We start from the raw sequence: 13,786 nt of genomic DNA, 5'->3' as shown, positions 1-13,786 counted from the left end.
GAAAGTGCTGCCGAGCCAGGTGCAGAGGGCCTTCGGGAGCGAAGAGGATGGGGGGGGGGGGGGGGGGGGGGGGGGGGGGGTGATGAGGAGACAGCGAGGGCGAAGAGGGCAGCTGTGCAATGTGCAGGTGCACAAGCAGCAGCGAGCGGGGGGGATGGAGCGGGGAAGGCAGAGCGAGAGGAGGGCAGCGGGCTGCGGCAGCTAAGGGGCAGCGCGCAGACAGGGGGGGCAGCGGGCTGCGGCAGCTAATGGGGCAGCGCGCGCAGATAGGGGGGGGCAGCGGGTGGGTTGGGAGGCAGTGCGTAGGGGCTGAAGGGGGTGAGGGGGGGGGGAGGAGAGCGATGGCGCAACAGCAAAGGGGGGGGGGGCGAGCAGCAGTAGCGGGCCTCAACAAGTGACCGTTGTAGGGATCTTTTTGACCTTGGGTGCTCAAGCACCTTAGTCATCAAGCATGACTAAGCACTTGGACTAGGGGTGTTCCCACAAGCATCTCAGGTAAGCATGTCAAAGCACCTCAAGCACCTTAATCATGCAGCAGGTCAAGCACCTCAAACACCTTAATCATGCAATAGGTCAAGTACCTCAAGCACCTTAATCAAGCACTTCAAGCAGGACAAGCACCTCGAGCTTGGGCCGGGTTCCCACCTCAAGCTCAGACCTAGCTTGACTATGGTCCTAAATCTAAGGACTTTTACACACATTATTGGAGGTCTTCAATGAAGCTAACCCTAAGGTCTTATGCTCCATTGTTTAACCTTGCTCTATGATAGACCATCTCTCATTTGGGCTCCTTTACCATTGGCCCCGTGTTGAGATACATCTATAAGCACATGTCTATATCTTAACCCTTGTTTCCGTTTATTCTCCCACATTAAGTGATGAGTTTAATATGAGAAAATCATTTGGGTTGGTTAGATATTAGATATTAGATATTAGATTTTATGACAAGGTCGAAGCGGGGCATGACTCGCATACAGTCTTGGGTGGTCCGGAGACCCAAGTGAGTTGTGCTGGAGAGATGAGACAGCGACAATATTCCATTAGAGGTGGACTATTGTTTAGAAATGGTAAAGTCTGCGTGCCGGAAATCGATGAGATTCGACAAACGATTTTGTGCGAATGCCACAATGTTCCTAGCGTTGGGCACCTAGGCATCCAGAGAACTTTGGCTTTGGTCAAGCGATATTTCTATTGGCCAAGAATGCGCTCTTACATAGAGAGCTATGTGAAGAGATGCGCTCAGTGTCAGGTCAATAAGGCAGAGCGCCTTAGGAAAGCTGACTTGCTACACCCATTGGAAATCCCAGATGCCAAGTGGCAGAGTATTTCCATGGATTTCATCGTTGGTTTGCCTAATACTAGTCGGGGTAATGACGCTATTTGAGTTGTGGTCGATAGACTCACAAAAATGGCGAAGTTTATACCAACGAAGTCGACAGTAAAAAGCCATGAGTTGGCGGTTTTATTTGTTGATCAGCTTTATAAGCTGTATGGTCTCCCAAAGGATATCGTCAGTGATTGAGATACTAAGTTCACTGGCCGGTTTTGGCAAGATGTGTTCACTCATCTTCAGACGAAGTTGAGTATGTCGTCTTTTGACCATCCTGAGTCCGACGGACAAATTGAGAGGATGAATCAGACGCTAGAAGACATGTTGAGAGCCTATGTCTTTCACAGGCAATCTGATTGGGAAAGGTATCTTCCACAGTTAGAGTTTTCCTATAGTAGTAGCAAGCATTCTGCTACTGGATTTAGCCCGTTCATGCTGATGTATGGATTTGAGCCTAAATCCCCGATTGCTATTGGCTTAGAGAAAGTCAAGGACCGCCAGGCTCGTGATTTCCTGTATGACATGCAGGAAATGCTCGAATTGGCCAAGGATAGCATAAGAACGGCTCGTGATAGAGTCACTACTTGTGCTAATCAAAAGAGATCTCCAAGGACTCTAGATGTGGGACAATGGGTCTATGTGAAGATACCCAAGGATTCCAAGACTATGCGAACAGGAAAGCATTATAAGCTTTCAGCTAGATATTGTGGTCCGTTCTTGATCACAAAGAAAATTGGCCAAGTTGCCTATAACCTGGCTCTTCCTTCGGATGTTACTGTACATCCAGTGTTTCATGTCAGTCGCCTTAAAGTGAAATTGGGCGAAGCTGATGTTGTCGTGCCTATCGAGGAAATGTATGGCAAGATATGCAAACTGAGTATATTCCTCGAGAACCAGAAGCAGTTTTGGATCATCGTACCCGTCATTTGCGCCAAAAGGCTTATGACGAGTACTTAATTAAATGGAAGGGTCAATCTGAAAGGTTTGCTACTTGGGAACCTATTAGAGCTTTGAAGGCTCAGTATCCCCACTTCATTGATGAGGACATCAATGGTTCTTAAGGAGGGAAGTATGTTATGTCCCGCTCACAGGAGAGGGGATCTAGCCCAGATGCCGTCGGGATGGGCATCCAGTGTCCGGGTGGACGTAGTGTGAACACGGCTAGTGTGGCCAGCCATTATTATAAAAGGGAGGCCAAGGCCTCATTTGCAATTATCGACCCCACTGGCAGAGTGCCAGTGGTTAGCCCACGAGGCTAGGAGTGCGCGAGGTCACCTCGAGGAGGTGAGGCCGGGTGGTATGGGACGCCCGGTCTTACAGGTGCACGCCTACGTCCTCGGACGCTGGCCCCAGCACGGGGGAGTTACCGGATGGTGGCTATGGTCGGGTGGTTCATCCGACGCGCATCTGTAGGCGGTCCGTGTGGTCGGGAGATCCTTCCTCCGCGTTCGTTTCACTAGGCTATTTAAGTTGGGCGTTAGATGTAGTTGCAACCGTTAACGTGCTGCCGACTTCTAACCCAGCATTTTCAGTTTAGAACTTGCAAAACAACGAATTACTCTTTTTTCTTGTTATTTATGGGTGATATACATTGTATTCATACTTTGTATAAGTGGCTTCACTAGAAATCACGAAGGTTTCACATGGTACACTGTAAACCCAAATAGTGAGACACAGAAAGAACTAACCCAAAAATTGCTGTTTCTTTACACATGTTTCCAACAATTCAAAGAAAAAACAGCAATGCTCTCCTCAAACAGAAAATCTACTAACATAAAACATGGAAGAAATCGTGTATGATGTGTCATTTACACACCTACAAACATTTTTTTTGGTTGTGCATCCCAACTTAGTCTAATTCTTGTGCTTTATGAAGGACATTCTTTTGAGGCTCGGATATATGCTGAAAACATTGAAAGTGGCTTTCTGCCTGCGGCTGGTGTCCTTCATCATTTTCGTCCACCAGATGCTTCATCTACAGGTTCATAATAATGAAAATATTTGTGATTTTTCCTTGAGAGTCTTGAGTTAAATTTTGTACGGCTGCAGTGCGGGTTGAGACTGGCGTCAATCAGGGAGATGCTGTGTCAATTTATTACGATCCTATGATTGCCAAACTGGTTGTTTGGGGATATAATCGCTCTGCAGCTTTGCTCAAGCTGCATGATTGTCTTTCCAAATTTCAGGTAGCTCTGAATTTTCATTACTTTCATTCTATTAAGAATGTCTATTTAGAGAGGATAATGCTTTACTCACAATTTTTATATTGTATATGAAGATATCTGGGATTCCTACAAACATTGGCTTCTTGAAGACTCTGTCACAACATCCTGCCTTCTCATCAGGAGAAGTTGGAACCCATTTTATTGACCGCTACAAATCTTCACTTCTTTGTCCTGTGCCAGAGGAGATAAGGTTGAAGCAAGTAAAGCTTAGTGCAGCTTTGGCTGCATGCTGTGTTTGTGTGAAGGACATTACAAAGGATAAGGCTTGTTCAGGTAAAAGATTAAAAGAGAATTTCTGTAACCTGAGTTCATATCCATGCTATACACAGAGGGGCCAGAGAGATTTACAAGTCTAGTGGTCATATCCATAAGGGTGCCTGTTTTTACCTCTTCAAAGAAAAAGTATTGGAGAGGGATTTGAACCCTCCATATTTTACATTCCGGTTATGAAGACTGACCGACCATCGTCTATTCTTTAGGCATTCATAGGAAATTATCCTCATGTAGAACCTGCCATTTTGTCTCCTTAAGTAGCTTTGACGGGGCCCAGAGTTATGAGGGGTCCATTTCCTTCACAGGCATTACGGGCTTCAGGTTTCTTTTGCGTATTCTTCATTTAAGGTAGGGCTTAATAAGGTCTTACCATCTAGTGAATTGTAGCCTTTTAGTTCTTAATTAACTGTTTGTTGATGTTATAGATCTTATGTGCTAACCGTTCCTTGCTGTTATATTTATACCCATTTTGTGCTGGAACAGATGTGAGCTCAAGTACAGCTGGGAGAGGTTGGGCTTCTCTACATGGTTTTCGTTTGAATCATGAACTTGAATGCCGTGTAGTGCTCAATCATGGACAAGAAGGAGATTTGGAAATGTCAGTGGCTTTTTGCAAGGATGGAAGTTGTGAGGTGAAGGTAAACGAAGATTTTGAAAGGGGTATTTGTTTTGTATAGAATCTGATTTTTCACGGTTTCCATATTCCTTTTGTAGGTGCAAGAGAGTGATAACACCACAACAGTGCAAATGAAACTGGACCAATCAAATGAATCTGCTTTTACAGCTACAATCGACGGAGTAACAAGTTACATCTCTTCATCGTTCTACAAAAAGGTCATCGCTTAAAGTAAAACTATAGTGGGAGGGAGAATATTTGGTGTGTAGCACAGGTGCAGGGGCAGGATACGAGAATACTGTGCACAGCTCTTCGTGATGTCTAAAAATCATAGGTTTCATGCCGGTCAGATTGAGTGCTTGTTGTATGCATGTTTTAAGCCTTTTTTTCTCGTCCCCTCCATTTAGGTACAGTCATTGTGGCACATGGGCCGGTATAAAACCAGCTCTGCCACTCATCACTGGGGATCTGGTCATTCCATCAGGGCCTTCCAGCTCTTTCAAGCACCTTCCGCTTCCCTCGCTGTTTGTCTAGGCGGACCTCATAGGGTTATTAGTTTTGCCTCCTTTTGTAGCAGGCAGTGCCTGCATGTTTACGGTTTTGATCTAGGGGATTGGCTTCTTGGCGTTTGGTTGGATGGAAGAAGAGGCCGTTTCTAGCTCGATTGGAGCAACATTTATACCAGCTATTTTTGAGCCAGGATTCAGGTGAGGCATGGCGACTCTTCCATTGCATTCTCCCCCACCAGTCATCACTCTACGGAGGTATGGGTTAGTATGCATCATCTCTCTACACAGTCTGGGGGCAGCCACCTCTTCCGGATCCGCCAAAGCCATGCCCACACACATGTGCTTTCTTTACCGCCGAGATGGTAAAGAAAGCCATTGACAAGATGAAGACTAGGAGAGCATATGATCACGATGGCCTGGTAGCAGAGCATTTATACATGTTAAAGATTTTCTTGCAAAGCTTCTAGCAGTGATGTTCAACCATGCCATGTGCGAGGGCCTACCTGATACTTGGAGTTTGTCCACGATTGTACCTATCTTCAAGTCAGGGGACCCTATGGAGCCTCGGAACTACCGCACTATCATGATTGGACACACATTTGGCATGGTTGTACGCATCCATCCTTGAGCAGCAGTTGAGTAGATGGGCAGAGAGAGGATGTACGGGCAGCAGGACAGGCGGGTTTCAAGAGAGGTTTCTCTACTCTTGATCATATCCTGACACTCAGAGCCATTATTGAGGAGGGGAGATCACGTGGGAGACGGCTCTATTGTAGCTTTGTGGACTTCCGCAAAGCCTTCGATACAGTGCCCAGAGCTAGATTGATGCGCAGACTGCAAGAGATGGGGGTCCAAAAGAGTTGATTTGGGGGATCATGGCTCTATAGAAGTCAGTAGTGAGGCATGTACGCACTCTAGAGGGGATTTCTGATTTGGTTCACTGCACTATTGGGGTGAAGCGGGGCTGCCCGCTATCTCCTACACTATTTGGCATGTATGTGGATGAGGTTACTGACTACATTGAGAGGGATGGTGATAGAGGAGCACAATTGGCAGGGACGTGGATTCCATTATTGTTATATGCTGATGATATTGTGTTGATTTATGACTTCCCGGAGGGGATGCATCGTCATTTAGATGCTTTGTACAGATTTGCCCACGATAGTGGATTGTCTGTTAACCTGGGGAAAACCAAGGTTATGGTGTTTAACACCACACCACAGTGGGTCAGGAGGTCAGCACCCACATTTACATATGGCCAAGAGACGGTAGAGTATACAGATGAATACACCTATCTTGGGGTAGTCTTCAGTGGACCGGTGTTTTTATTGAGGAGAGCAGCAGAGAATAGATCGATAAGAGCTTATGCAGCCCTGGGAGGATTGGAGAAGATGTGTTCGCAGGTTCAGTTTTAGGAACCTTGAACAAAGCTATGCCTTTTTGACACTCTAGTGGCTTTAGCTATTCTTTACGGAGTTCAGATTTGGGGACCCTGGGTGGACCACCATAGCAAATCTGGTAGCACCGATGGATGGAGATATATGGAGAGGCCTTTAGTCTCTATGATCTCTTGGATGATTCAGGCTAAGGCCTCGGTGCCACATGAGATTATTTGAGCCTAGCTTGCTGCCCCCCCTCTCGTGGTCAAGGCACTTACTAGATCAGTATCCTTCATGCATAGTTTATGGGACCTCCACAGAGATAGATATGCCTGACTATCCCTTGAGTCATCCCGATAGCTAGCATTATAGGGGGATACAACATGCTGGTATGGGCAGATGACATCATGGTTTCAGTCACATGGTTTCAGCATGGATAGACTGCCTCCGTTTCAGTACTCCTTGGATGCACCCTTCCTATCTCTCACACGGACAGAGATCAGTAGACTCATACGTCAGGATTTGATTCTGATGACCTCACAAAGATGCAACAAGATCACCGTCGCGCGTGCATGCCTAGAGTCCACCAAGCCCGCAAAGAAGGGAAGAAGGCAGTATATCGAGATGGTAGGGTTATCATTGATGGCAAGACCATCGCATAGGGACTCGCGGCCTGTGGGACACACGAGGAGATTCATGTCACGGTTTGGAATTGCAATGGAGACCTATGGACACACCCAGAGAGACTTGAGGAGGTGATGAGAGGTCGAGACATCATTCTACTTACAGAGACACACGAGAGCCCAGAGAGAGGGTTACCACGGATACATGGATTCCAGTGGGAGTCTCTACATCGGGGATGTATGCGCCAGCACACCACTCGCGGCTCAGGAGGAGTGGCCATACTCTTTAGACAGGGGCTTCACAGCAGACTACAGATTGTTGCCCGGGACCCACAGGCCCGCTACATGTGGATTCGCCTCGAGCTCTCACGAGACAGGATCGTCTACATTGCCCTTTGCTACTTTGCTCCCACAGGCTCCAGATTCGCCCCTATTGAGCAGGAGTCACCGACCGTACGCATGCCTCACGGAGGAGATTATGGAGTACTCCACATTGGGTGAAGTCTTCCTTATGGGAGACTTCAATGCTCGTACGCGCAGTGAGCAGTGTGAGGCATATGACCACGAGGACCCAGAGGCACTACACACTCTAGATGAGGAGGCTACCATGAGAGATACAGCAGACAGAGCTCCAGTCACAGCCTACGGACGACATCTACTTCGACTTGGCTCCCAGCACCGTCTCGTTATTTATAACGGGATGGTCCAGTGGCCCACCTCAGGGGGCCTGACTTGTATGCCACATGGAGTTGCAGAGGGAGGGGGGAGTACAGTCGACTATATTCTGGGACCTAGGGAGGCTACACACCTTATCACATCCTTCACCATTCCACCCATACCCATCGGAGCCGACCACACATACCTCTCTTTCTCCATCACCGGAGATACCATCCCACACAGCTCCACAGCACACACTCCACACACCACCATCCATTTCACACATGAGCTAGCTTCTCTTTACTCGGCCGAGGTCGAGCATGGCCTATGCCTCCTCCACCCATCCACACCACTCTCAGTTCTCACATCACATATCTCTTCCGTTCTCCACACTTCAGCTATTAGCTCTTTTCCACACACCACTCACACAGGACGCACTCCCCCCCCCGGGACTATGCCTCAGAACCGCTGGTATGATGATGAGTGCAGAGAGCTATACCGACGCCTCCGTGCACGGCGAGCCTTAGGAGAGATCACAGAGAGAGAGGCCAGACGGCATATGAAGACGTTGACACGCCAAAAGCGGTGAGCATTCGAAGAGGCACAGGAGCTTGAGCTATACCGCCTATTCATGAGCATGGATAGCGCGACGGCATGGCGCACCCTGCGCGAGCCACGTGCGACTACAGCTATTGAGGATCCACAGATATGGCATGATTATGCAGAGCGACTTTATGAGGTGCCAGGGCAGCCTCCTATCCCACAGCCACACGAGCCACGCCCCACGTGCTCCTCCTTTACAGCAGAGATGGTAGAGAGGGCCATACGCCGCATGCAGCACAGACGATGAGCTGACCATACTGGATTACAGGGTGAGCACATCATTTATGCGGCCTCCACTATAGCCCCGTTGATTGCACATGTCTTCAACCGGGCTATAGGGGAGGGCTTCCCAGAGGAGTGGACACAGCACACCATAGTGCCTATCCACAAATCTGGCGACACCCTGGACCCAGGGAACTACAGGACTATCATGATTGGCCACACGATGGCCAAGCTATATGGAGTAGTACTTGAGGCACAGCTCAGCTGCTACGCAGAGATCGAGGGTTTACGAGCTCCAGGCCAGGCAGGTTTCAGACGAGCTTTCTCCACCACTGATCACATCTTCGTTCTGCGCTGCCTCATTGATGGGGCAAAGGCGCGGAAGAAGAGGCTTTACTGCTGCTTTGTGGATTTCCGCAAGGCCTTTGACACAGTCCCACGCGAGAGACTCTTCCAGCGCCTTCACAGCATTGGGGTACCAACAGAGATGATTTGGGCCATATATGCTCTCTACGAGAGGGTGACGGGTCGAGTTCGTTGCCCAGGCGGTTTTTCAGAGACCATTGCTAGCACCATTGGTGTTAAGCAAGGATGCCCACTCTCCGCGACACTCTTTGGGCTCTACATCGACGAGATCTCCGACTACATACTGCGAGCAGGAGGAGAGGGGAGCGACTTGGCAGGTACTCCGGTCCACATCATGTTATATGCTGATGATATTGTGTTGATTTCAGAGTCACCCGAGGGCTTGCAACGCCATCTTGAGGCCTTGGACGAATTCAGCACACACAGGGGGTTGACTGTGAACCTTGGCAAAACCAAGGTTATGATCTTTTACACATCCAGTGCAGTGAGGAGCGCTGCCACCTTCACAGCAGCAGGAGGACAGGTTGATGTAGTCACCTCCTATGTCTACCTTGGCATCACATTCACCAGCCTACGAGGACCCTTCACTATGAGGCAGGCTGCTGCTGACAGGCTCACCCGAGGATATGCAGCTCTGGCCATGCTAGAGCGGAGATGCCACCAGGCACACTTTCAGGAGCCCCGCACGAAGGGGTGGCTTTTCGACACCTTAGTCACCCCGGCCTTGATGTACTCGCGGCAGTATGGGCACCAGGATTGACAGCTGACAAGTGGACACAGCTTGAGAGGCCACAGGTATGTATGATCTCACGCTTGCTCCGCAGCAAGAAGACAGTGCCACATGACATTATTAGAGCCGAGCTCACCACACCACCTATGGTTGTAGAGGCACTATTCCAGACAGTCTGTTTCATCCAGAGGATGAGAGAGCTACCTCCTGACAGACTTACTCGTAGAGCATTTGAGGCAGCTATACAACTATCAGAGAGTGGGCATGAGAGAGCATGGTACTCACAGGTCAGAGCATGGTTTGAGGGACACGGTCTTGACATGGAGAGCCTACCACCATTCCAGTACGACCCCCACTCACCATATGTTCACCTCTCTCGCAGTGAGAGGAACTTGGTATTGAGACAGGATCTGTGGCAGCTATACACTAGGAGAGTCTGGGAGTCACCTGGCTTGGGGACGAGGATGTCAGATTACAGAGACCAGTTTCTCACCATATTGTCTGGGGGGTTCATACAGAGACCACGCTACATGGACACATATATGCCACATAGCTCACGGGTGGCGATTGGTCAGCTGAGAGTGGCTTCACACAGGTTAGAGATTGAGATCGGGAGACATACTGGTGTTCCCAGGGAGGAGCGAGTCTGCAGAGCCTGCACAGAGGAGGTGGAGAGTGAGGAGCACTTTGTATGTAGATGCAGAGCATACACTGAGATCAGAGGCAGGTATGAGGCCTTATTCAGAGGACAGCCCACTCTCCGAGAGATCATGGACTCTCGAGATCAGAGACAACTCGGACGTTTCTTACTAGAGATACAGAGCCATCGGGACACACTACTACAGCCACACACAGCTACACAGACAGAGGGGAGACAGTCGCAGCTCACAGACTTCTTTCAGAGGATTGCCGCCCCTTCCTCACCAGACACTCAGAGGGGAGTGACACTCCCACAGGCGGAGGTGAGCTGAGCTAGACGACGACCACGAGTCACAGGCTACAGGGGCGCGAGCTCCCACCACCGACAGATCGAGGAGATCCGAGCCCGGGAGCGCCATGCCACTGAGGAGCGAGTGGCTTAGATGAGGGCCGACCCGACAGCTTTCATCCGGGTAGCCTTGGCACCAGACCCGCCCATGTACCACATCTTACATCCCCCCATTAGTACAGGATGGAGCTAGATAGCTTGATGCATTCTCATGATTGTACTACCTTGAGCATATAGACATGCATATACCCCTAGAGATAGAGCTCCATCCCTCCTCAGATACTCCACTACCTACATTCAGTTCAGTTTTGTATCAGTTTTGTTTCATTTGTCTTTCCGATAGACGGATGACATACACACCATGTACATTTGATTTGTCTCATAGGCCGATTTCGGCCTGACATAGACGTTAAAAATCTTTCTTTCTTTCTTTCTTTCTCTCTCTCTCTCTCTCTCTCTCTCTCTCTCTCTCTCTCTCTCTCTCTCTCTCTCTCTCTCTCTCTCTCTCTAGCTCGTCGAGCAAAAGCCCATTCAACGTGAAGTGATGGCGGCTCTCTGCAGCATCGACTTCCTCCCTGCTACTCTCGCGCGCCCTGTTGCTGCCTGCGCGCTCTGCTGCCCTCGCGCGCTCTGCTGCTACCTGCGCGCTGTTACACGCAGCCTCGCACCCCCTGCCCCTGCCCCTGCGCACCCGCACCTGCACCCCCTGCCCCGCGCGCTGCCCCCCCGCTCCCCCCTCTCTATCGCGATAGGCCCCCCCGCCCCCTCTCTCTATCGCGCTGCCCCACTCGTCTAAACTCTTTACCTTTTACATTTTTTTACATTTTAACTCTATCGCCCCCCTTTTTTTAACTCCATCGCTTGAACTCTTTACTTTTACATTTTCTGCATTGTAACTCTATCGCCTATCGCGCCCTCCCCCCCCCTCCTTCCCTTTTTAGTGCTGCTCTCTCTCTCTCTCTCTCTCTCTCTCTCTCTCTCTCTCTCTCTCTCTCTCTCTCTCTCTCTCTCTCTCTCTCTCTCTCTCTCTGTGTGTGTGTGCATTGGCTACCAGCACACCATGGCCACATGAATGACACTGTGAACCTGCGAATTTCCAGAAGCGGCCTCTCTGTCAAGTCCTCACCTACACGCACCATGGGACCCAAACCAATCGCCCCCCCCCCCCCCCCCCCCCCCCCCCCCCTCCCTTCCCTTTTTAGTGTTGCTTCTCTCTCTCTCTCTCACTCGCTCTCTCTCTCTCTCTGCATTGGCTACCAGCACACCATGGCCACATGAATGACACTGTGAACCTGCGAATTTCCAGAAGCGGCCTCTCTGTCAGGTCCTCACCTACACGCACCATGGGACCCAAACCAATACAGCAAAGAACCCCCCCGAAACCGGACATCATGGAAGGGAATACGCCACCATGCTCATTACGAGACAGATGGGGACTCATCTCCTCGATGCACACCACCATCATGAAGTGGAGCGATGAAATCAAAGACCTAGCTCTAAAAAACCAAGAATTGGAACACAAGATCCAAATGCAAGAACTACGAGTCCGTCACCAAGAGGAGAAGATGCAGGAGCTCCAGGGTGCTCTTGATAAGCACACAGCTACAATGCAAGACACGCTAGCCACACATGATGAAAAGATTACGCAAATTAATGTATCTGAAAATGTGGGCTCTTGGAAAGATGCATTGACAAACACACCAATGCCTCAGACTTTCTCAATGAAGAGAGACATGTATGCTAATGAGGATGACAAAGAATACACCGAACAAGAGAAAAGAAAAATGAACATCGTGATACGGGGCATCCCCGAATCCGACAACGAGAAGGTCATTACCTTGAACACCGACATCACGGAAATGATCTCCGCTAACTTCGGAATGCATGATGTGGTGGTATATGGTGCACATTGAGTAGGCAAGAAGAAACCATAAGCAAATCGGGCAATCGTATGCACACTTCTGGATGCCCGCAAGAGGGCTATTATCCTCGAAAACGCTCGCATCTACTTAAAGGATAGCGCACTATACATCAGTGAAGATAGAACGCCGAACCAACAAAAGACCAGACGTGAAGCATACGAAGCTCGCATGAACAAAAAAACAGCCCAAGCGGACACGAAAGGGGAAGCAAAAGAGGAAACAAAATGACAATGCGAGACCCATGGGTTCACGGAACTACACGTGACAAGTTGGAATTGTAGAGGCTTCCCGTGGCATAAAGGAGAAGGATTAACGGAAGTCCTACCACAAGCCGACATTCTCTTTTTATTGGAAACATGGGAACACGGTGCATGTAGAATACCACACATTGAAGGATATGTCACACACTCCCTACGGATGCCAGGTACAAAAATGAGGGGACAAGGAGGAGTCGCGGTGATATATCGAGAGGAACTCAGAAAAATGATCACAATTTGCAAGACAGATGCTCATAACCGGTACATATGGATCAAGTTTGACACAAAACCTAAACCTATGTTCATTGCCGGGTGCTACATCCCCCATAGAGAGTCACCATTCTATGGTGCCTTCAGTGTAGAGAAGAATTACCCTTTCAGGATCTGTATGCCGATATCCATGCCTATGCACAAGAAGGGATGATTATGCTTATTGGGGACATGAATGCTCGCATAGCACATGCGCAAATGCAAATGGTGGATCTCATGACACCTCCAATGCTTGAACATAATGAGATACTAGATCCCACATGGGAGAGATGTTTGAAAGATCTCATTACAAACCCGCAAGGTATTGCATTGCTCAGTATGATGACATCCTTACAACTAATCGCCGTCAATGGAACAAGTAAGTTTGAAAAATCGGGAGAATGTACATGCTACACGGCCAACAAAGGCATGAATGTTATTGATTATGTATTGATTGCATATGAGGCATCCCATATTGTAAGTAATTTTACAATTGGGAAGAGGTCACCCAATTCGGACCACACCCCAATCCATGTATGGCTACAAGTTCCCACTCAAAAAGCACAAAAACAGCCCCATGCCCGATCATGGACATACAAAATGCAAGTGGACAAGAAAAGAATGTATGCAGAACATCTAGACAATGCACTTGCTCATGTACCCATGCCATCACACATTGAACAAACATGGCCAATTTTCAAACAAGCTCTATGTGACGCCGTGGAACAAACAATGGGAAAAACGCATCGGCGAGGAAATCATGTTAAAGGGCTACCGCATAACCCATGGTTTGATGAAGAGTGCAAGTATGTGAAAAAACAATTGCGGGCACTGTCA

At 48.9% G+C, this 13,786-nt stretch overlaps 1 protein-coding gene across 1 annotated transcript in view; it reads left to right on the top strand.

Annotated features, from left to right (window-relative positions):
- MCCA (methylcrotonyl-CoA carboxylase alpha chain) overlaps window positions 1-13,786 on the top strand; it is a 126,610-nt gene that overhangs the window by 87,167 nt on the left and 25,657 nt on the right. The window contains exons 9-13 of the mRNA XM_086512087.1: window positions 3,207-3,311; window positions 3,380-3,516; window positions 3,609-3,828; window positions 4,312-4,466; window positions 4,543-4,662. Of these exons, the coding sequence (XP_086368213.1) occupies window positions 3,207-3,311; window positions 3,380-3,516; window positions 3,609-3,828; window positions 4,312-4,466; window positions 4,543-4,662 (737 nt within the window). The remainder of the gene's footprint in view (window positions 1-3,206; window positions 3,312-3,379; window positions 3,517-3,608; window positions 3,829-4,311; window positions 4,467-4,542; window positions 4,663-13,786) is intronic.

This window comes from Adiantum capillus-veneris, chromosome 5 (assembly GCF_014529385.1).
Source record: "Adiantum capillus-veneris isolate H3 chromosome 5, ASM1452938v2, whole genome shotgun sequence".
NCBI lineage: Eukaryota > Viridiplantae > Streptophyta > Polypodiopsida > Polypodiales > Pteridaceae > Adiantum > Adiantum capillus-veneris.
Note: the sequence above shows the minus strand (reverse complement) of the source record. Positions and strands in the feature narration are given on the sequence as shown.